General features: G+C 42.7%; 2 protein-coding genes across 18 annotated transcripts in view; one reads left to right on the top strand and one right to left on the bottom strand.

Annotated features, from left to right (window-relative positions):
* Positions 1 to 2051, top strand: part of LOC109472904 (myotubularin-related protein 14-like) — a 13799-nt gene extending 11748 nt beyond the window's left edge. For both annotated transcript variants that reach the window (XM_019772772.1, XM_019772780.1), the window contains 2 exons: positions 765 to 869; positions 1786 to 2051. In XM_019772772.1, coding sequence (XP_019628331.1) covers positions 765 to 869; positions 1786 to 1975 — 295 coding nt within the window. In that variant the 3' untranslated portion in view covers positions 1976 to 2051. The remainder of the gene's footprint in view (positions 1 to 764; positions 870 to 1785) is intronic.
* Positions 2052 to 5082: 3031 nt separating this feature from the next.
* Positions 5083 to 22294, bottom strand: part of LOC109471661 — a 43174-nt gene continuing 25962 nt past the window's right edge. For 12 of the 16 annotated variants that reach the window (XM_019771085.1, XM_019771079.1, XM_019771001.1 and 9 more), the window contains 32 exons: positions 21807 to 22008; positions 21249 to 21397; positions 20980 to 21070; positions 20450 to 20671; positions 20002 to 20134; positions 19685 to 19846; positions 19300 to 19399; positions 18733 to 18934; positions 18102 to 18262; positions 17731 to 17821; positions 17306 to 17527; positions 16695 to 16827; positions 16262 to 16526; positions 15672 to 15852; positions 15110 to 15303; positions 14587 to 14688; positions 13951 to 14115; positions 13477 to 13603; positions 12905 to 13076; positions 12359 to 12601; positions 11886 to 12003; positions 11376 to 11519; positions 10648 to 10849; positions 10040 to 10291; positions 9543 to 9718; positions 9112 to 9229; positions 8528 to 8691; positions 8096 to 8221; positions 7597 to 7681; positions 7103 to 7261; positions 6450 to 6664; positions 5083 to 5481 (listed from right to left, as the gene is read on the bottom strand). In XM_019771085.1, the coding sequence (XP_019626644.1) occupies positions 5404 to 5481; positions 6450 to 6664; positions 7103 to 7261; positions 7597 to 7681; positions 8096 to 8221; positions 8528 to 8691; positions 9112 to 9229; positions 9543 to 9718; positions 10040 to 10291; positions 10648 to 10849; positions 11376 to 11519; positions 11886 to 12003; positions 12359 to 12601; positions 12905 to 13076; positions 13477 to 13603; positions 13951 to 14115; positions 14587 to 14688; positions 15110 to 15303; positions 15672 to 15852; positions 16262 to 16526; positions 16695 to 16827; positions 17306 to 17527; positions 17731 to 17821; positions 18102 to 18262; positions 18733 to 18934; positions 19300 to 19399; positions 19685 to 19846; positions 20002 to 20134; positions 20450 to 20671; positions 20980 to 21070; positions 21249 to 21397; positions 21807 to 22008 (5154 nt within the window). In that variant the 3' untranslated portion in view covers positions 5083 to 5403. The remainder of the gene's footprint in view (positions 5482 to 6449; positions 6665 to 7102; positions 7262 to 7596; positions 7682 to 8095; positions 8222 to 8527; positions 8692 to 9111; positions 9230 to 9542; positions 9719 to 10039; positions 10292 to 10647; positions 10850 to 11375; positions 11520 to 11885; positions 12004 to 12358; positions 12602 to 12904; positions 13077 to 13476; positions 13604 to 13950; positions 14116 to 14586; positions 14689 to 15109; positions 15304 to 15671; positions 15853 to 16261; positions 16527 to 16694; positions 16828 to 17305; positions 17528 to 17730; positions 17822 to 18101; positions 18263 to 18732; positions 18935 to 19299; positions 19400 to 19684; positions 19847 to 20001; positions 20135 to 20449; positions 20672 to 20979; positions 21071 to 21248; positions 21398 to 21806; positions 22009 to 22294) is intronic. The other 4 variants (XM_019771008.1, XM_019771029.1, XM_019771099.1 and 1 more) reach the window with 4 other exon arrangements.

Here is a 22294-nt window from a genome sequence, read left to right on the forward strand (position 1 = left end):
TCATTAAACCCCTATATTTGTACTTAATTGGGCTTGATTTTCTATCTCTTAAGTTAGTCAGATTTTCAACTCAAGTTGCAGGAGAAGGCTTAACAAAGTGCATTTCAGAAGTGTAAAATGCAATAGCTTCTCCTACGGATTTTGTATTTCCCCAAAACAAGTACAATATATATATACTCATTAATTAAAGTGATATATACTCACTAATTAAATGTAACAGCGAAAGATTTGCCCATATATTGGTATTGAAATAAAGAGCACATTTTAGTATCATGGACACACAGTTCACCTGTCAATTTGGTCATTTTCCGGGGGGTACGTTTATTCCGGAGGGTATGTTTATTAGACTTTGAAGATTTGTCCGGGGGGTATGTTTATTCCGGGGGGTATGTTTATTAGGGACATGAGAGTAGGCACAGACAGCAATGTCTAGTATAATTTCAACTTCAGCATCCAGTCAGATGCTGATTCTGATCTAGTCAGTCTTCTACATTAGCTTGTTGTATTCTACTTCAATGTCAATGTCCTTACTGCTTTTGAACAGATTATAAACATGATAGTTGCAGACCGTTTTCTTACACAAAGTAGTTGTCCTAAATTACATTAATTTTTTTAGGTGTCAGAATATTGCACAGTCATACTGTCTTTTATACTAAGCCAATTAAGTCATACATTGTTGTATTGTAAAATTCGTTGCACCTCAGACTAAGTCTTCTACTGCAAGGCTGATTTTATCTTCCATAAACCGATGATGATGTTTCCAGCTGGCAGATTGTAACAGAGTCAGGCAGTATCCGTGGTTTCACCACGTCACGTGACTCCCCTGTCCTGGTGGGGTCAGAGAGCTCAGGCAGCAGCGGACCGGGCAGGTCAGGGTCTTAGAATATGTTTTTATAACTTTCTCCCTACTGTCTAACCCATAATCACAGAGAATTGACAGCCAAAAGGCTACTTCAGTATGCTAAAGGTTAGTGATGCATACCTAAACCCAATTTCAGGTTCAGGTCCGGATTCAAGTCCAGAGGTTTAGGTTCAGTTCCGGACTTGTAAGTCCGGACCTAATAAAACCCATGGCATATACAAAATTGAATGTTGGCAAACTTGCAATGTTGTCTGGGTGAAACTTTGGCCACATAACATGGAGGCCGGTACTTGACGATGCCCGATGGCAATGTTTTCTTCGTCTTGCAGCAAAGATTTTAAAATCTACGGAAGGTTTTAAGTGGTTTGGAAAGAAAAGGGGTTTGTGATGTGGTCTTTTATGGTAATAAGTCCGGACTCGGTTCTTGACTTTTAGGTTTGTTTGGACTTGAACCTAAACATTCTTACAAGTCTGGATCCAAGTCCAGTGAACCGGTATGCATCACTACTAAAGGTTAATCCTTGTCGTTACAGATACATTTGTAGTTGCTGCATTTAGACTAGGCTTTTGATAAACTCCTGTCAACTGAACACTGTCTTGATATTGCTTTCATTGTTGTGGAAATTTCCCTGCTTTCTAGTACTGTGAATAGTACAAATTTTTTACATAAAGGCTGCCACAGAAGAAAGCAGATTGCAGTACTGATAGTGTTAAAGAAGTCATAATTTGCCATGTCCAAGAATTGACTGTTACCTTGTTTTGTCTAAAGAAAATAGTTAAGACACCTCTTGTCTCCTTTTTTGATTTTGTTATGCCCCAATTAAAAACGGGATACGCATGTCTATATGTAGTCTATGTAGCAAGTACTGTTGTGTAGTGCATGCAGCGAGTGCCTGATTTTGCATTCTGCTGTTGACCTGTAGTTCCCCTCCTGAGCACAAGGAGGCATCCATGAGAAAGATGCGTCTGGAAGAGGTGCGGTGCATCTTCCTGGCCCACTACAGCGCGGTGGTCGGGATGAGGAACGGGCCAGAGTACGGCGGGGGCTTGTCAGGATTCATGGGGCAACTAGCTAGCAAAGTAGGGTTCAGGCCAAGGTCCAATATTGTATAGGTTTTACCCACCCCTGGACCAGCACGTCGGCAGAACGTACTGCGCCTGCGCAAAACCTGGATGTTTCACGGTTTTTGTTGGATGTTTGGTCAATGCTGCATCAGAATTTTGCCCGTTGCAGACAGTATCTTTCCCGACACAACATTTGAAAGCTATAGACAGAGTGTCAACCTTATATAGGCAAATACGACCTTGTATGAGATCTTCCCTCGAAGTGCTATGCACAATACATTACGGGTTTAGCGCAGGTGCAGTACGTTCTGCCGACATGCTTCCTGGACCCATTGTTACTTCTCTATGTAGCAGGCATATAGTTGGACTGTACTATTATACTACAAGAGATGCAATGAGTTTGCCGCCATTGCTAAAAAAGGACCACATTTTCCAATGAAGAACTTAACATCAACACTGTCTTGTACATACATGTATAACTATTTCTTAGTTTATAAAGTACAGAAATTTTTAACCAGTATTTATTCCTACGCAGACTCACAGAATTGGTAGTTTGTATTACTGTCATAGGTTTAAAAGCTGACAAGTGGCTTAGAGAAATGTCAAGTGTGATGTTTCCACTTGCTGTAAAAAGTAGGCAATTAGCAAAAATTACAAGAACCAGATTTCAAAGTGCACTATCTGACTGTGTTAACCAGAAATATATGTGACTTCTGTGAATAATTTCATCAGGTTAGCAAGAGACTGTATAAGAAGGTTCTTTATTCGAGGGTTTTCACATCCAATATTCTTTTTAGTCTGTCACTTTCTGTAGAGCAACAATTTGCAATATTGCAGGAGCAAAACCTAGCTGCAGTATGAATCAGAACCAGTCATTGTTGCCCTGAAGAGGGTGACAGACAGTCACCAAAATGTTGAATATAAAACTCCAGGTTGTTGAATAAAGAACCTTCTTATGCAATTTAATGCACCTCTTGTTCTCTATGGTGCTTACTGGAATGGCTGGATAATGCCATGTACAAATGCAGGACGTACCAAGAATAACAGGGCTTGAAATACTGGGTGCATGTGCACCTTAGTGCACCCAAAATTGGAGCTGTGCACCCATTTTTTTTCTTTGGGTGCACTGGTGCACCAAATATTTTTGTAGGTGTTTTTGTGCATATCAAATGTCTGATAGTATACAGGGTATTCTTGACATGTAAGGCCACACCAATTTAATTTGTTGGTTCTCGGATTTTTTCAGAAAAAATATGAAGCAACAGGGCGAAAAAAAATAAAAATAAAAACAGGTCCAGGCATCCTATTATAGGCTTAAATGCTACAAAATGAGCCATGAAGTCAACACAAAAGGCTTGGTTAAAATTTAAACATTGAATTTTGAACTTTTAATCAAACCACTGCAATGATAGATGGGAAAACTGTAACAACTAGGAAGAAAAGGACTTTCCTCAACTGTTGGGGGCAAAACATGAGCATTTTTCAGTTGATTCAGGACCAGTAATCAATTTTTTTTTTTTTGCAAATCAGAAAAAAACGAAGAGGCGAATCCGAGAACCAACAAATTAAATTGGTGTGGCCTAAGTGTCAGATAAAAATAAAATCTTTGTTGTAGTGCTTGTGTAAGATTTTGAAGTTAGCTCCCATTTTAGCTCAAGCTCAGAAGAGGAGCAGTAAGATCTGTACATACATTTTGTAGGTTTTGTTTTATATGGTGCACCCAAAAAAATTTTTGTGCACCTAATTTTTTAGGTTGGGTGTACCAGTGCACCTATTTCCAAAAATGAATTTCGAGCCCTGAATAATGATTTCCAGCTCTTGTATCTGAAGGTAGCCTACGGATAATCAGACTGAGTGGACCAAATAGCATGAAGCTGTGCAATTCTTTCCTCCTCTCTGCAGAGTTTTCTACGTGACTGTGCTGCAATGACTTACTGTACATATTATACAATGTAATTCATGTGATGTATACTTTTGGCTCTGTTTTAAATTTCCAGTCCTTTTTAGAAAAGTTTTTGGAAAGAGCTGTACATATCCTGAGTATTCCGTTTAAAATAGCAAAATCAACCAGTTTCATTCAATAATGCTGTCAAGATATAGCCAACTACGTCATTGGTTAGGTTTGAAGAATTTGCATGTATTACAGGACCAATTTGGTAGGCCAGTCTCTGAAGTGCCCTTTGTTAGTCGTTATTTTGTATCTAAGATCCAAGCATGTTAATATGTTCATCATATATTGGTGTAAGCAGAATTTTGCTTCCATGTGTGTTTGCTTCAATGATATTCAAGCAAATATGAAAGTTCTTGTGTGAAATTTCACAACTACTGGTAGTACAAATTTAGTATGAACAGACCTTGTACAGGCCTGACAAGTTAAACTTTTTCACTTGTTCTCAAGTATTGAGTTGCTGCATGTTTGTAAACATTCTAACACTAATTTCTATCATTTAATGGCCGAACATGTTTGGATATAATTAAAATTCACCCCTGTAGTTCATGGTCACATTTTTTTCTGAAACAAAAGGATAATTATTACAATAATTGCTGCATATTTGTAAATATGATTATGATTACTTCCCATCTATTGATATCTATGCATAGTCATGTATAACATGTATAAGTTGTTACCAAGTTTCTTTTGAAAATTCATCAGTGTATATATGTGATGCTTATATGTGCTAATGTCATATGAGTTGACTGCTTAGGCCACACAAGTTTGAAATACAGGCTCTCAAATATGTATGGCATATATACATGTATACTATGCTATTCCTGAAGGTAAGTGTGCCTGCCATCTTCTGACTACATGTATGTTGTGAAGTTGCCTTGTGCATTTAATTGCAGTTGCAAAGTGAAGACTTTCTTTCTCAGGGAAGTAATAAATACCAGTTAATGTATGGTCCAAAATGAAAAAACAAAAACAATGTTGTCTGATAAGTATATCTCTACATTATAATCAAACAGGAATATGAGTTTTATCCTCTTGTCAATGTATCTGATCTCAATACATGTACATGCTCCTAGACAATAAACAGTTTATCATACCCACTATATGTTATAAGATTTATTATGTACAGTTAGAGTCTGGATTTTTACCTTTGCCACACACACACACACACACACACACACACAAAGAAAGAAACAAAAACACAAACTCTGGACATTCCTGTTCAATTTATTTCAAAGATGCAAAAGTACAACAAATGGTATCAAAAGCGAGAGCAGCACTGCATGAAATGCACAGCTTCAGAACTCAGAAACCAGTTCTCATATAAACCTTGCAAGCACACAAAATAAATCCATTCATATCTCATTGCACTAATTGGGTGCCCTGCCCTAACAAACCATGGACAGATTGCATCCCTTCATCACTGGCTTCATATAAATTTCCTGATTATTGGTAGAGAAGTATAGGTGACAAGGGTTCAACATATAAAAACATGGAAGGCACAAGGTAGAACGGTACTATATCAAATCTAGTACCAGGGGAAGCCCAGCTCGTCGCTCCACCGCTCGTTGGAAGATGGCTGACGCTCGGAGGAGTGCCATGACTCCTGGGAAGGACACAGGTTAAAAATGAGGTAAGTGCTAGCCTGTCATGTGTACAACTATAAGGCCACACCAAGTAAATTTTATGGATGACGTCCGCGCGCGCATTGATTTTGGCCTGTTCCTAGAAAAAAAAACAAGAAATTCTGCTTCCTGTAACTATGACCAAAGAGTCACGACAGTGCCTCAAATCGTCGGATTGACGTGAAACCCGTAACGCGAAAACAGGACAGGACGACAACTGCTGTTCCACCTGATTTATTGCTGTTTTGATGATGAATAAAAGACTTCTTGCTTGTTACACTGTGTCACCTCATTCAATTTATGTCCTAACATTTGTCGTCTCCTAGTATATTTCTAATCTAGGCATCTTGTTTTTTAGGGCATTTCTTGTTTTTTTTTCGCCCTCTCGCATTAGATTTAGGGTCTCCAAAGGACGTCATCCATAAAATTTACTTGGTGTGGCCTAAGGGAGAAATAAGGTGCTAGAACTTTGTAAAAGTCTCAACATTAAGAGCCACCAGACAAGTTACACGATTAACCCTTAGCCAGCAGTGGTAGCCATTTTGGCACCGGGTAGTCTCAATCTTACTCACTCACACTCACTGTCCAGGATTTTAATCTTAGTTGTGAGGAAAGGATCGCAACAATATTGCTTGCCAATTGGAGAATGGCTTTTTGGGAGGACAAATTGCTTCTGGAACACTTTAAGACTTGTCAATTGTTGTAGAAGCACTTTAATTGTTTTTTTAGCAACATGGCAGCAGTTATTGGCCCTACTAGTGATTGTGGTATTCACAGTAAATTTTATCTGGACATGATAACGAAACTATTTCCGAATGATGCACTCACTGACTCTCCTGGAGTCAAAACCTTGATGACGTCAGGATTGCAGCAATTTATAGTGAGTTTCCTTTCATGTTGGAACAAAGCTTGAACTCTACAACTAACAAAACTATCTGTTTGGACAAACCTTGGTGTGTTTTACGGCACACTCGACGCAGGCGCAGGCCTCGTGGATCAGCACGTCCTTGTTCAGGGTGCGTCCGCGGCAGTCGAACTGCTCCTCGGCAAAGCTGGTCTTGGTTGGCCGGCAGGTCTCGGGACAGCGGGGCACCTGGCGCACGGTCTGGCAGTCCTGGAAGCTGGGGGCAGGGTGCTTCACAAATTGCCTCACAGGCTTACAGCCTACAATGCACAAAACCACATACAGTGTTAGAAAAACCCATCTGCAGTCTGCATTTTGCACTTTTTCATTATTGCAGAAGAAAAATTAAGCAACCTGTAATTTTGCAGACAGAAAAACTCAAGCTACTCCTCAAACATTATTACATGATGACAAAATGAGGTCTTATAAGCATCTTTAAAAAAATGTGTTTTAAAAAGATACAAAAGTACAAATATCTTTTATTGTGTGATGAGAAAATATCATGAGCTTGATAAGCATCAATTATACTTTTCAAAACATATTTCTAACACCTTTGCATTGTGTAGTATTAGTAAAAAAAGTCCTGTAACCAAGCTTTCTTTCTCATATGTACATCTATCCAAACTAGTGTAGTACAAGATAAAAAGACAACATCGGTTTTTAATGTGCACTGTAGAGTTAGAGTTTGACAGACTGACCACAGTTGGTGCACTGCCTGGTCTCGCGCTGCGGCTGGCAGTAGCGGTTGGAGGCAGGGTTGGTGTTGCGGGTACGCCTCTCGCGCCACTGGCTGCCCATCTGGCAGCTGTCGGCATCACACTCGGACCAGTCATTCCAGGGCTCGGTGGGAGTGCACTCTGTAGAGCAGGAAGGAGGACATGTTACTGGAAGATCTGTATAAATTTGCTATGCTTAATGGGATATTAAATTATTGATTTATCACACAATAGTGGACCAAGCTTTACTGTTCTTTTTTTTTTCTGCTGTATATACATGTACCAGAAGGGATTCATTCCTCAGTAATACATCTGGAGCTACATAGTTCCTGTTTGAAACTTTTATTCAGCCTGTTACGACCTGTTTTGCCCTGTAGGCTTCTTCAAATGTACAGAGGCTAAGTGACAGAAAGTTCTCACTTTTATATGTATACCTTTTACATGTTTTTTTTTTTTTTTGCTGCTGTTTTACCTACCTGAGTCAGAAGTCACCTCCGCTTCAGATGAGGACTGCTCCACAGACCAGGGACTCAGCTCCAGGGACCATTCTGAGCTAGCCTGCTGAACACAGTTATATGTGACAGTGAGTATCCTGCCTTCAATGTTACCTTCAAGTACTGTACTGGAGGTACCATCCAGGGTTCAAATTTTACTAGTCACATACTAAGAAACTGCCAGTATAGAAAGTTCCCGCAATTGACATAATAATGGGTGTTGGATAGAGCCATGTTACAGACACACTGTGGCAAGTGTCCTTCTCCTGGGATGAGGGCCTGTCCTTGGTGCTGAACCTGGGTGACTACTGTTGTACTACACACAAAGTTCCTGCATCTGACAGAAAAATGGGTGCTGGATAGAGCCGTGGTATAGACACACTGTGGCAAGTTTCCTTCTCCTGAGATGATGGCCTGTCCTTGGTGCTGAACCTGGAATGACTATTATTGTTGTACTACAGTAGTAAAGACTGGTACATACCTCCTGAGACTGCTGCTCACTGCTGGACACACCGTCGACCTGCCATCTCTGCTGCTGGGGCTGGTGGCAGTCCACAGTCACCTGGATCTCACTGGACGTCACATGCTCAGACTTCACTTCCTCAACCTGGGGCAACCACAACAATGTGCTACATTTAAAGATTTTGTTTGAACCATTCTTTATTCATGTAAAAATAAAGACTATTGACAATGTGTACAGACACACTGTACTAAAGACTGGATCTCACTAGACGTCAAATACTTTGAGCTCACTTCCTTAACCTGGAGCAACCACAACATTTTTGTTTGAACCATTCTTTATTCATGTAAGCTCAAATCAGTCTAGTTCATAATGGTTGAAATTCATCCAGTACTGTTGCTTGAGTAACTGTTTTTTGGCATACAAAAGTCATGTTTAGGATGGTTAGCTCACCTCCACGTGGATGGTATCGTGTTGAATGGGCTGCTGGGATGACACACACTTGTTGGGCTTGTACCAGACCAGCTGGTTGTGCAGGATGTGGCGCACCACCCAGTCCTCCGCAGTCACCTGCAGCCAGGAGCCGGACGGACGCTGACGATGCTCAACATCTAGATCTGTGGGACAGGGGCAGGTTCAGATGGGTTTGCATAATGCACAAAATGACTAATAAACTCAGTCTGGTGGATGTAGAACTACTAAGTACACAATACCAGGTCAGAAAAGAACAAGGAATAAAATCTTCAAGTACGAGTGTGATCAACTTGTTTTTTCCTAGAAGTAGAACTATGTGTATTGAAGACTGGAACCAAGTACAGGTGCATAATCACTAGACTAAGCTTTAAACAATCTTAAGAGATAGATTTGCAAAGGCTAGGTGTAACAAGTTTTTTTATAAAACCATAGCCAGCTGCTGCTGTGCCACATGTCTGCGAGGGGTGGTTGTATCAGCTCTACAGATACTGAACTTAAACTGTCAAGGAAATGAGATGGTGTGGTCTAAATATCTTCTACACAGGTCGACCCCAAAGACTTACCCAGATGCACCATGTCCTGGTGGTGTTCCTGTGAGGACTCGCTGGGGTGGAACTCCTGCTGCAGCTTGTGTTGGTTGATGTTCACGTCACCACTGGTGGCTGTCACCGTCAGCTTCACCTGTCAGCAGACCATCAAATGTTAGATTCTAATCGTAATGGTCAGTATGTATATTACAGTATGTATATAAATTCAAATATTATAGATTCTCATCGTAAAGGTAATGTCTTTTTTTACGACAAACTAAGGCCCTGGGATAAACTTTGCTGGTAGACAAAGCTTAGTTTAATGCATCTTTTATATTATTACATGCCAATTTTTGCCCATCAAAGATGATAGATTGGGCTAAAGTTCTTGTCCATCATGCTTGTTATAACACTGATCTGAAGAAAACAAACTGGACTTTTTAACAAAAGTGCACTAGAAAAAGTACCATGTTGGGAGCCGGCTTGTGCCACATGCTCTGCAGTTCCAGGTTGGAGTCGATGTGAGGTAGGGGGCGCTGCTGCTGGTTCACGCACATGTGGGACGGGGCCTGGACCAGGATGGGGGAGGACACAGGCCTCACCTCCACCTTATGCACAACCGTCATCCTGGGGTGGATCTTATCTGTAAACATCAACAGATGTCTGGTTAGAATACTCTTATAAATTAACAGTCTTAAGTTTGTATTTTTTTCTATCAAATTGATCATAACTGGAAGACCACTGGTCACCAGTGTTTAAAGAATTCTTCAGCACCTACTTGTGATATTTGACCTTTAATATGAGACATTTATTTTTGCAGTAGAAGTGGAAAGGAGCTTTTCATGACATGTAACATCTGACCAAAACCATATCCAGTTGCTTGAGTAACTGTTTTTTTGGTGCATCTTGGATGTCTAACTTTGACAGACGCATGGCAATCTGTGATTGCACGTGGCAAGATTACCTGGAGACAGTCTCATGGCGGTGCGTGTGGTTCCGTACTCGATGGTGATGCTGTCTGTGCCTGTGAACGCCCTGATGGGAGTGTACCTGACGGTCTGCAGGGCCTGCTTCACCATCTCGGCTGGGCCGGACAGGCACAGGTTGGTGGGGATGCGCTGGCGGACGCCCATGTGGTCCACGAACGTGCGCAGGCCGTCAGGGGCGGTGTAGGTCACCAGGCCGTGAGGGGCACGGACCGTCACATGCAGGATACCTACGTGTGATGTCACAGAACAAAATGAACTGCCTGTCTTTTGCATGGTTCACAAACTACTAGTATCAGTTCTTTTTGCAAAGACATATTAGTTCCAAGGTAACTGTGTGGTCACATTTGTTGTAAGCCTTTGTGCGATTTTGATGTCGAAGAATTTTCAAGCATGCTGTGACAGAACCAACCGCCAACGAGGGTCTAAGACAACCTTTTCTATGACAAGACAGTTGCATTCTATCTGTACAAGACATGCATGACTATTACCAGAATACCCTTACTTTGCGATCCTACAACATTCGTACCACAAATGGGCCCAGGCACCAAAAAAGAAACAATGACGGATGCCAAATGACACCAACCATTCAGAGACTCCTCGTTGCTGAGGTCCTCAGGGATGAGGTTGATGTCAACTGTCTGTCCCTGGTTGGTGTGGCTCCTCTCGTTGCTCAGGTGGAAGTTACTGTTGGTGGCCCACGGATCCACGCATCGCCCAGACGTCTGGTAGGCCCAGACTGTCAGCAGGTCAGACGGGACGTCAGAGTTGTCCTTGAACATGCTGATCTGTGGGGATGGAATAAGAACATTTGTGCTCAACCACAGAATGACTTGTCTCTAGCTGTAAAAGACCTAAAACAGCCTTTTTATTGTGGGGGAAAAATTAATGATATTGAAGGATATGACAAGTTGTGTGAAGATGCATTTTACTTCCATTTTGCATTTGCAGGCAACGTTTTAGTGTGAAGTCTTTCTCTTTATTTTGATATAATTTAAAGCATTTTGGTTGTAACTTATCTCTTGTTGTCAAGTACAATCGTTTTCTATCTCCCTTTTATCACCATCTTTTCGGGTTGGTGCAAAAAGCAGTCCATGACGTGCGGTAGCACATCAGACTGCTTGCACTTTTATCATATTTCACAAGGGGGTGCGACTACATGCTTTTTCCACCCCCAAATCGGACTGGACAGCTTTCTCCGCTGATCGGACTGGACCGCATTGTCCACCAACCCCTATATCTTTTCAGGTCCATCTGTTAACCTTCTTTGAACAGAAATTCAAGCTCAAAGAAAAAAAAAAACACACAGCATACCTGGATGCCTAGGTGGCAGATGTCAGTGGCCCTGACACCGTTCCTGAAGTGGACCTTCACAGTGCGCAGGTGTTCATTACACTCCTCCACAGACGTACAGGTGAACTCTGGGGCCTCCACACTTTCAGCCTGGACTGTAGCAAGCTGGGTGAGAGGAAACAACTCTTATAGTTGGCTGCATTCATATATACATTTAAATATAGCGACTTACAATTAACTCACTGTACCATTCAATCAGTCAATAGTCTGTGCTTTCAAACCTGCATTTCTCCTCTGGTCTCTCAGTCACTGATGAAAGCTAGTGGATACAACCTGAAACGTCTCACCGTTTCCAAAATCATATCCAGTTGCTTGAGTATGTAACTGATTTTTGGTGTATCTCCTTATATCTGGATGTCTAACCTTCATCAACAATTCACTGTACAATTGTACATTTGTGGCATCACTGCTGTTATATCTTGATGGCAAAAAGCTGGTCTTAAAACCATGGGTACTAAAGAGATCCCTTACATGGTCCTCAATGACGTTGAACTTGAGATGGAGGTTCACGTCAGTCAGCTGGGAGCGGATGTGGATGTCGTTGATGGGGACGGACTCCGCTTCAGAATCAAAGTAGTAGAAGAGGTTCCTACAGAACAAATACAGTAGCTCAGTTATCGATAATTATATAATTATACAGTGTACATGGATGAGGTAATGATGACACACTGCAGTTCAAGCAATGAAAGAGTGGCTGCATGTCTGTAAAATATTCGTATTCTCATCTTTTTTTAATCAGTGAGTGGCTGGATTATCCATTTGCAAAAAGGTTGAGAAATTGGACTAAAAATTCAAGGTGAGTTTCTTTTTCCATTTTGCAATCCTACATTTTGACAGAGGTTGGTGGGGCTATGGGATCGGTCTATCAATACAGACCATATACAGTACATGTACACAAAAGGTCAATACAGTTTAATGCAGACTGTTTTATAGAGAGCCCGTACTTTGGGATGAGGCTGATGGGACCGTTGGTGCGGGACTGGACGTGCACAGGGATGTCCATGTCAGTCACGGGGCGGTCACGCCTGTCCTGCCGGCTGGCGCAGCTAGATGGCGCCTCTTCGGACACAGAGATGTGGATCATGCTGGTCCAGTCCTGGCACTGCTGGTTCAGCCAGTAGGGCGGCAGGACGCGCGGCCACCAGGTCCACGACTTGGTGGGGAACGGGTACCAGAAACGGGGGTACCTGGCAGGAATGACAAAAAGGCAATTACTGTATAAGTCCCGGTCAACACATAAAGTCAAGGATTCTGCATAATGTTTGGCCTAATTCTGAGTAGCATGATGAAGGGAATAAAGCAGCTGAAAAGAGAATGCAGTAAAGTGGCAGGAAGGGAGGATAACTACAGATTGACCTTAATGTTCTACAGTGCAGGCCAGAAAGCAGGGTATTAAAGCAACAAATTCACAAAAATATTTCATGGAGCTATGAAATCTCCAATTTCTAGTTTACATTGTACTAGTTCCAAACATGCTGGACATGTCCTACCATGCAGGCCAGATGACAGGGTGGTTGGGGTCCTCAGACCGAGTCTGGTCCTCCTCGCTGGGGAACATCCAGGTGGTGGGAGGCAGGTCCCAGTTGGGGGGAGTCGGCCACTGCTGGCACCACGGCACAAACACCAGGCTGGACAGGGCCTTCTGCACCGCAGCCAGGTCACCTGCGGGAGGGGAGAGGAAAGTGATCTCAGTTTTATCTCACTGAACAGCTAATTTACCACTAGACATTAAAGACAGATGCTGTGTACAGTATTTACAGGTTAGTAGTACCAGGGAAATTCTCTTAGCTCATTTCGACAAGCAAAATGAACAGATCAACACAGTTTAATGTCCCATCCTAAGGACTGCAACCCTTTCCAGTGGCCTGCATGTCGAGTGAGCAACAACAGCTGGGACTCACACTCTCAATATCTTGGTCCAGTGGCTGAGGGTTGCTAACCACTGGACTATACAGTAATGCTATTTTTCTTTCTACGTACTAGCGGTCAATATGACACCCCCCTCCCCCAATTCTAACACCAACATTACTTCAGACACATTTTAGGGTGAACTGAAACACACCAGAGAAGGACAGAGAAGGGCGGCCATTCTTGGAGTACTGGAAGTGGTGGTGTTTGTAGTGCTGGTAAAAGTCATCATCCATAGTCAGTTCCTGTCTCTCCTTCTCAGTGCTGGTGTGGACATCATGCTGAAGTAAAGATAAGATGTCATTATAATGGACCAGGTCATGATCTTTAAAAATCAGTAGGTAAAACTTTCTGTACCTAGCTGATGGTGTTATGTTAGCTCTTCAACAAGTATATTACAGAATAACAGAATATTGATGCATGTGCTTGTTAATTTCTTCCTTTGTCTACATTTGTGTCATGTTGATCATTTTTCTGTTCATTCAATCATTCCTTCTATTGACAAGGCTAAAAATCTCTACCTTTCTCTTTCAACAACAAAATACTGTCCATCCATGAACTACAAGAAGTTGAAACAAAGTGTGTACCTTCCCCTAGGTCCTCAATGTACGACAACAATAACACGTACCCAGGCCATGTCCCTATGGCTTTCCTCAGAGCTGTGCTGTCTCTCGTCCGAGCTGTCCCACATTTTCCAGAGGCTGTCCCACATGTGAGACAGGGGGTTGCTGTCCTGGTGGTTCCTCTCCTGGCTGTGGCTCTCGTGGCTCCTGGGGTGCCTCCTGGGGTGTTCCTGGTGTCAGGAGAAACAACACTCTGGTTATGTGTCCTACCAGTACTAGGCTCTAATGGTCAGCAAAATACAGGTATCAACATTTTTCATCAATCAATGGGGCATTATCACACATCAGATAGTTCTGTATCTATACTGTATATTGAAAAAAACATACAGCTGTAATGGAAACCTACAGCATGACTGTACATGTACATGTAACAACCTGTTGTTATCATTTGGTCTCCAGTGCATTTGCAAGAATTACGTATAGTGAAGACAAAAAATTGATTGTACATTACACAGTATATCTTGCAAGCAGTAACAACTATATAGTTTCAAACAAAGACGATATCATAATGATTTAAGCTTCATATCACTCTCCCTGTAGACTTATATTGAAACAAAATACAAATCCAACGTAGCAATGGACTTACAGATGTACATACAGCTGCAGAAGACTGCTTACTGTAACTGGACCCTGGGACCTACCTGTGAAGAGCTGTCTTCCCTAGAAAGCTCACTCTCCTCGGAACGCTGGTGGGAGTCCTGATGACGATGATGTCGAGTATCATGCTGGTTGGTAGTCTTGGACTGGTGGGAACAGAAAACACATCATTCTTAAAATACAGTTCAATCAAATCAAAAAGTTTACACCTGTATGTCCTGAAAACTCAATCTATGTTGCAGCAACACTAACCCTATGATGGAACAAAATTATGGTCGTTGAAACATATAGGGTCATCAAAACACAGGGGTGTCAGAACATAGGTGTGTCAAAACATGGAAATGTCAAAACAATACACTGTAAGGGCATTGGAACATGGGCATCGGGAAATAGGTGCATTGGAACAATAAGGGTGATAGAACATAGGGAAGTCAGAATAATAAGGGTGTCACTGTCAAAACATAGGGATGTCTCCAATACAAAATATGTAACTGCTAGGAGACAGGTGTCAATGTAAAAAAATCAGTTTTCTATCCACAAACATCGACTAATGATATTAGATACTACCTTGGCATCAGAGGTGAAGACAATGGAGTCCAGACCGTCCCTGACCCACAGGTGTCCCCCTTGGTTCACGGTAGCGTGGACGTGGTAGCGACCGTTGTGACCCTCGGCGTCCTGAATGCGCAGGTTGGACAGAAGCACGGGACGGCCCTCGCTGGTGCTCAGGGCAAGCTGCTGGCCGCTGCTGGAATGCGTGTCTGAAAGGAGTGTGACATTTCCTGTTACATTAAATAAATGACTAATTTGTATGATACATTGTATGCTCTTATAAGCAATGTACTTGTAAAAGAGCTCAAACTGGTACCATGATTTTCGAAAATAATTTCATCAGATTGGTAGAAAATAGGATGTTGAGATTTTTTTCATACACAACAACCAGTGCTTCTGTCAACTTGCTTACATTTTGTTGTCTATCACACACCTTCCTCAGAGCTTCTGACTGGAGTACTGCTTCTCGCCACTGTATGTAGCCAATTGGAGATACATACAGTGGCGTTATCTAGCATAATCATATGTTATCTATTACACAATAGGTAAATGTGAGTACAAAGACTATCCTACATACCAGTGTGGTGGCTGCGGATACAGCGCAGGTACTCCTGTCCCAGCCACTTCTCCCAGCTGTCCTTGCTGCCCACCTCCACCAGATGCTGGGTGTCGTCACGGAACAGGAGGTCATGGCCGCCGAAGGAGGAGGAGTCAAACAGCTGGAAGTCATTCTCATTCTCATCAGAAGCAAACTGCTCCTGTGGAGGGAAACAGGTTCATGAGGAAAAACCATTCCCTTAAAACTTAAGAATATTATCAGAAAAAGGAAGCTTGGCAGAATCTGCAAAGACTGAAGAGAGAATCATGTGATACCTAAAATGGTCACGTTCACGTCACGTGATTAGATATTCGGCAAGCTAGTTCATCAACATATGATTAAGAGGAGTACTTTGCTTTGTTCAACAATCAATGTACTTCTGAAAATCATGACATGTTGCAGTCATTTTACTGTCACAGTTTTCACATTGACATCTTTACTGAAAATTCATGACATTGCAACTATATCAGTTTGTACTACAGAATTGTGTCAAGCACGAACTTTTAATTATGCCCCTGTGAATGAATTTACAGCACTGCCTGAGTACTTCTCAACTGGATCCTGCCTACCTGAACGCCCTTCAGCAGACGCACCACCCTGTTGACCCACTCCTGGCTCCTGTCGTTGGACGTCATCACAGTGTGGGATGGGACGCGGGCCAGGCTGCACTCGCGCCACTGGTCCACGGGCCGGCGGGAACCGTCCGTGCACAGCAGCTCAAAGTCGTCGGCGTGCAGACCGGCGGCCCAGTTCTCAGGGTTGTGTCCATCAGTGTTGTCCTGGACAGTCTGGTGGTTGATAAAGGCAACATCACCGGCTCCCTCAGCAAGGCACCTGGCAACGCAAGATTCATTTAATTTCAGTCTCTACAACGTCTTTGAAGCTTCTAAGTTCTGTTTCATTACATAAAAGTTCTCAACACAGACTATGTCTTTAAAGAAGCAGGAACAGAAAATGTCTTCTATCATTATCATAATGATAGTTTTCCTTAATTGCTCATACCTGAAAGCTCCAGCATATCCGTAGTATGGCTCATTCTTGTTCCTGACACAGTGGTCCTCTCCAGCACCAGCACACAGGGAGCACAGGGTGGAGGGGTTGGTGTTCTGGGGATCATACTCAGGGCTCTTGGCACCTATGGGGTATTTAAAACAATTAAAGGGTAATTACCTCCATGAAAAATGGACGTATTGTTTTTGGTACGTATGTGTGTGTTGTGAGTGTGTGTGCCTGTGTGTGTGTGTGCCCGTGTGTGTGCCTGTGTGTTTCTACATGGCCCTTAGGTTAGGTAGTAATGGATGTGGTTGGACTTATGATCACTCCGTCCCAGAGGGACAATCTTACAGGTGGTGTTGTTTGGCAAGATCTAATTTCTTGGAGGTCTGAGATCCCCGAATTATTGTTTACAACATTGAAACTGTTAAAATATGTGGCTGAAACATCTGTCTGAAGCACTGTCCCTGATCATGAACCAGACTAATCTCACCATCAGACCATCAGACATACAAGTCAGTAACCCACTCACCAGGCACACAGCTCTTGCTGAAGAAGTGGCCCACGGCCTGAACCAGACTAGTCTGACCGTCAGGCATATAAGTCAGTAACATACTCACCAGGCACACAGCTCTTGCTGAAGAAGTGTCCCACGGCCTGAACCAGACTAGTCTGACCGTCAGTCTGAACAAAGTCCTGGTCGACCAGCCAGCCGGTGGGGATGATCCAGCCGGCCGTCTTGCCGAGACCGGTGTGGCAGGACTTACGCCCGCGCAGGTTGTTCATGTTGATTTCTGGGTTGTCCTTACGGACCACAGCAACAGCCCAGTAGCTGGCATCACCTGGGACACACATTGTACATATGTCAGTCGAAATAGGAAAGTAAAAGGAGTTTAGTTTGTGTCTATTTAGTTTAACTCTTACTGAGCAAAACCTGCATCTCATTCAGGTTGGTTTAGTGGCAGGTTGTCTTCCTGACATCATGTTGAACACTACGATCTAAGCTTTAATTTTAGTTATACATGTGTTTACTTTAAATACCTACCGTTTCCATAGTCCTCCCCCATGATGGGCCTCATGTTGTACTTCATCCCAGCCTGGTAGATATCTCCTCCATCCAGGGTGATCACATCAGCCTGGGGAAGTGGAACAGATGGAAACATTGGTTTTGGTCCTTCTAAATGTATATTAAATACCAGTATAAAAAGCTTCTTTATACAGTCACATATTATGAAAGGTCTAGCATGTCTGTACAACCAGGTAAGATGTCGTCTTTCTTACATTCAATGAAAAATCAGCTTTTTAGTCAGCTCAACTGCATCCTAAACAGCATTTTTTTCTAAGGCAAAGTGTGATTGTTTCTTTATACAGGCATATTTATCAAGCTATATGACTGATTGAGCTTAGTAAACACACCTGGTTCATGTGGATCATCTGCATGCACTGGTCGGCGTTGTCAGCCTGAACACACTTGACAGTGGGGAAAGTAACGAAGTCATAGCTGTCCAGGGAGCTGCTCATCCTCTCACACTTCTGCTTCTCCGCCTCGGAGGTCACACACCACCTCACCTGCTTATCTGTAGGATATAAGATAGTGCAGGCATTTCTTCAGTAATCCATCCCATAGAGCCTGTTCTCATCATTAATAAAAGCACACTGAGTCCTACCAACTTGTACTTCTCTTCACGATCAGTGCTGTTTGTAAGTGATAGCTACATGTACCATGGCTGACAGGTACAGCACCTGCATCATCTGCGCAAGCACCTGCGTCGCGCGAAAAAAGCTGCACAGATGATGCAGCTGCAGCTTTTTTTCTGCACAGAAGACGCAGCTTTTTTCTGCAAAGATGACTCAGGTATTTGCACGGACGATGCAGGCGCTGTATCTGTCACCCACAGTAGATATCAACAAACCATAAGGTAAACATGTCTTTAAAAACTTCAGGAAGTCAGTAAGTAATGTTAAGCTTCGAGGAGAAAATGCGGAGGAATTTATCAGAATATTAATCATGAAAAAACTACAAGAAGAACCATATCATGCCACATACCCAGCACCCGCTGTGTCCTCTGCTCATCACGATGGATCATGCTGCGGATGGATGTGAGGTAGCTGGAGCCGAGCCACTTCTGCCACGTGTTCCGCTGGCCCACCGGGACCAGGCGCTGCACGTTGTCACGGAACAGCAGGTCACGACCTCCGAACTTGCTGGAGTCAAACATCTGGAAATCGCTGTGCTGACCGAAATGTTCCTGTACGAATATTTGGGAAGAGAATTAATTTATTTAGTAGTGTATAATAACTTCACAATCATAACAATGGCAACTGCAATCGAAGAAAGGTTTGGTAGTCACAAAAAGTGATCTCAAACTAGTTTACTCTATGGGCAGTTGAGCTACACTTTTACTAAACCTGACTCAGACAGAGAAGACAGAGGCTGTGTACAATAGATTCATAAATTAGCATACACATGATAATTGGGGGTCATGACAAAGGAATATACAGTAACTCATATCAAAATGAATGTAAATTTGATATGAGGAATATAGAGACTATACGGCATGTGATGACATGATATTGGAGTGCGTATCTAGTAAAACTGAGATTAGCTCCCAACCTGTGCCTGGGTGAGGATGTTCACAATCTGCTGAATGTCTGTCCTACTGCGGGGAGATGTCATGACAGCGTGGGACGGCACACGGGCCAGGTTACACTCCCTAGGGACAGAATAACACAGAAACATTGTAGAAATAAAAGAAACAACACACATCTTCTTAAACTGTTTGATTTCATTCATCTCTGCCATTTCTTTGATGAGTTGTCACAAAACAGGTTGTTCTCTACTTCTCACAACATAATACAACAGAGCTCAGCTTCCATCAGAAACTTTTTATGAAACAACAATAAAACATGATCAGCTATCAGTGATACAGCACCTCATTATTTCAATTCTTGTTGACGAGATTAATGAATTATGTTGCCTGCTAGGGTAGTGCACCTACTTGTACTGGTTCCACTGCTTGCGGGAGCCGTCAGGACAGAGCAGCTCAAAGTCGTTCTGATGGAGGTTCCTGGTCCATTCCTCCTCACTGCGGCCGTTGGTGTTCTCAAAGATGGTCTGATGGTTCACAAAGGCAACTTCACCAGCACCCTCAACAAGGCACCTGGTGGTGTTCGAAACAATTTTTGACAAAAAGTTAGAATTAATCATAAAAAAGAATGTTTGTCAGCAGCTTCTCTTTTAAAAATCGTCACAAAAGAAAATAATACAGTTCACAGCCAAAAGTTTCATTCAAGGACAATACACTAAGCTAAGTACCTGAATGCTCCAGAGTATCCATAGTAAGGCTCGTTGGTGTTGCGGACACAGCGGTTTTCTCCCTCCCCGACACACAGGGAGCAGAGACTCTCAGGGTTGGTGCCATCAGGGTTGTACTCGGGGCTCTGGGCACCTGGAGATACAAAGTAACAACATTGCAAACATCTTCCTTAGATAAAGTTACAATCTGCATATTCTATATTGCTGCATCTGGCTGTGATTCCTCCCCCTGCATGTTTGGCCAGCTATGACCTATGTGATGAACTGGGCTTCATGTTACCCTATTACTTTTTAATCAAGAATGATTTTACTACTAAAGGTGAGTCAGGATGACAGCAACTGTTCTCGTTAACTACCTTTGTCAACACAACAGATACAAGAGCACAACGCATGATCTACAATTTGACTTCAAAGGAAAGTACATAGAGTCAGATCACTCCTCACTGACCAGGCACACAGCTCTTGCTGAAGAACCTGCCCACAGCCTGTGGGATGGACTTCTTGTTGTCCAGCTGGATCTGGTTGTTCTGGATCATCCATCCAACCGGCACGTTCCAGCCGGACGTCTTGCCGATACCGGTGTGGCAGGACTTACGCCCGCGCAGGTTGTTCATGTTGATTTCTGGGTTGTTGATGCGTGCAACAGCTACAGCCCAGTAGCTGGCATCACCTTTGAAGGAAGCGCAACTGATTTTAATACAATGTCATATGTACAAAAGCATTGTCTTACAATGACGGTAGGAAAGATCAAGGCATCTCCTGAGAATCTTATGATTTGTTATGTACTACAGTATACGCTTTTATGTGCTACATGTATTTCAGCACCAAGGACATCACTGCCATAGCAATATTGTACAAGACTAAGCTCCTCAGAAGAAAAAGAAGATCATAAAGCACTGTCTGTTTGTTTGATATTTTCAAATGGCAAAATTTACATGTTTGAGATCATAGGAAGACAAGGACATATCCAGGCTGTACCGTTTCCATAGTCCTCCCCCATGACTGGCACCAGGTTGTACTTGGAGCCTGCTGTAAGAATGTCTCCTCCATCCAGAGTGATCACATCAGCCTATAGATAAGAATCACATTGAATATAAACACACACACACACACACACACACACACACACACACAGAAAGGTTGCCATATTTTTTGACAGTCCCAAAATAGCATGCAAAACTGTGCCAATACAATTTCAAAACATAACTATTAGCCGAAAGACAGACAATGAGGCTTGTAGCTATCACCTGGTTGTTTGAGATCTTGTACATGCAGTCCTCGCTAGACTGTCCCTGCACACACTCCAGTCTGTGGTTCAGTCTCCTGCTGAAGGCACGGCTCATCTCCTGGCACTTCTGCTGCTCCTGGCTGGAGATGGTGCACCAGCGAAGGGTGCCTGTGCAACAAATATCGGATTCCATAAATAATTTCATCAGGCTGGTGAAAGATTGAATTTCAAAGTTCTTTATTCACAGCCACTTGTTTACAAAAGCTGATATTTTGATGACTGTCATTTTCATTACAGCAATTCAGGCTGGTTCACTGTCCACTCTGCACTACACATAGCTTCAGTGCATAGTGAAATAGTCAGAATTGCTCTGATGAAGATAAGAGACAGTCATAGAAATGTGGTTGGCTCTTGTAAACAGGTGGTTGTGAAGAAAGAACTTTGATATTGTGTAACAAATAGTACTTTTCTAGATCAATTTTTAAAAAATGGTAAATTTACAATGAATCAAAGATAAAATAATGGTAGCTTTCAAAACAACAAAATTGCACAGCACAAAGCTGAAGGTCAGACTTACTGTGGGGCTGAACAGGTTCCACATCATGGTGGCTGCGGATACAGCGCAGGTACTCCTGTCCCAGCCACTTCTCCCAGCTGTCCTTGCTGCCCACCTCCACCAGATGCTGGGTGTCGTCACGGAACAGCAGGTCATGGCCGCCGAAGGAGGAGGAGTCAAACAGCTGGAACTCATTCTCGTTCTCATCAGAGCCAAACTGCTCCTACAAGTTTGGGGGACAAGGTAGATGAATCTAAGACCATGTACAACAAAGGGTTGCCCTACAATGTCTAACTGTCAAAGGAGAAGCATAACTCATAACATAACTAGAATGGAAAATTCCAACCAACTTGGAAATGCTTTAAAACCACCAGGACTGCAAATGACTTCTGCTTTTCACTGATTATGATTCTACAATGTATGTTAAGTTAAATAAGTCCTACAGCACATTTCTAATGTCCATGTCTGTTATTATCTGCAGACTTAAATACCTGATTAACCATTGGCCC

This window comes from Branchiostoma belcheri, unplaced genomic scaffold (assembly GCF_001625305.1).
Source record: "Branchiostoma belcheri isolate BF01 breed outbred unplaced genomic scaffold, Haploidv18h27 scaffold10, whole genome shotgun sequence".
Classification (NCBI taxonomy): domain Eukaryota; kingdom Metazoa; phylum Chordata; class Leptocardii; order Amphioxiformes; family Branchiostomatidae; genus Branchiostoma; species Branchiostoma belcheri.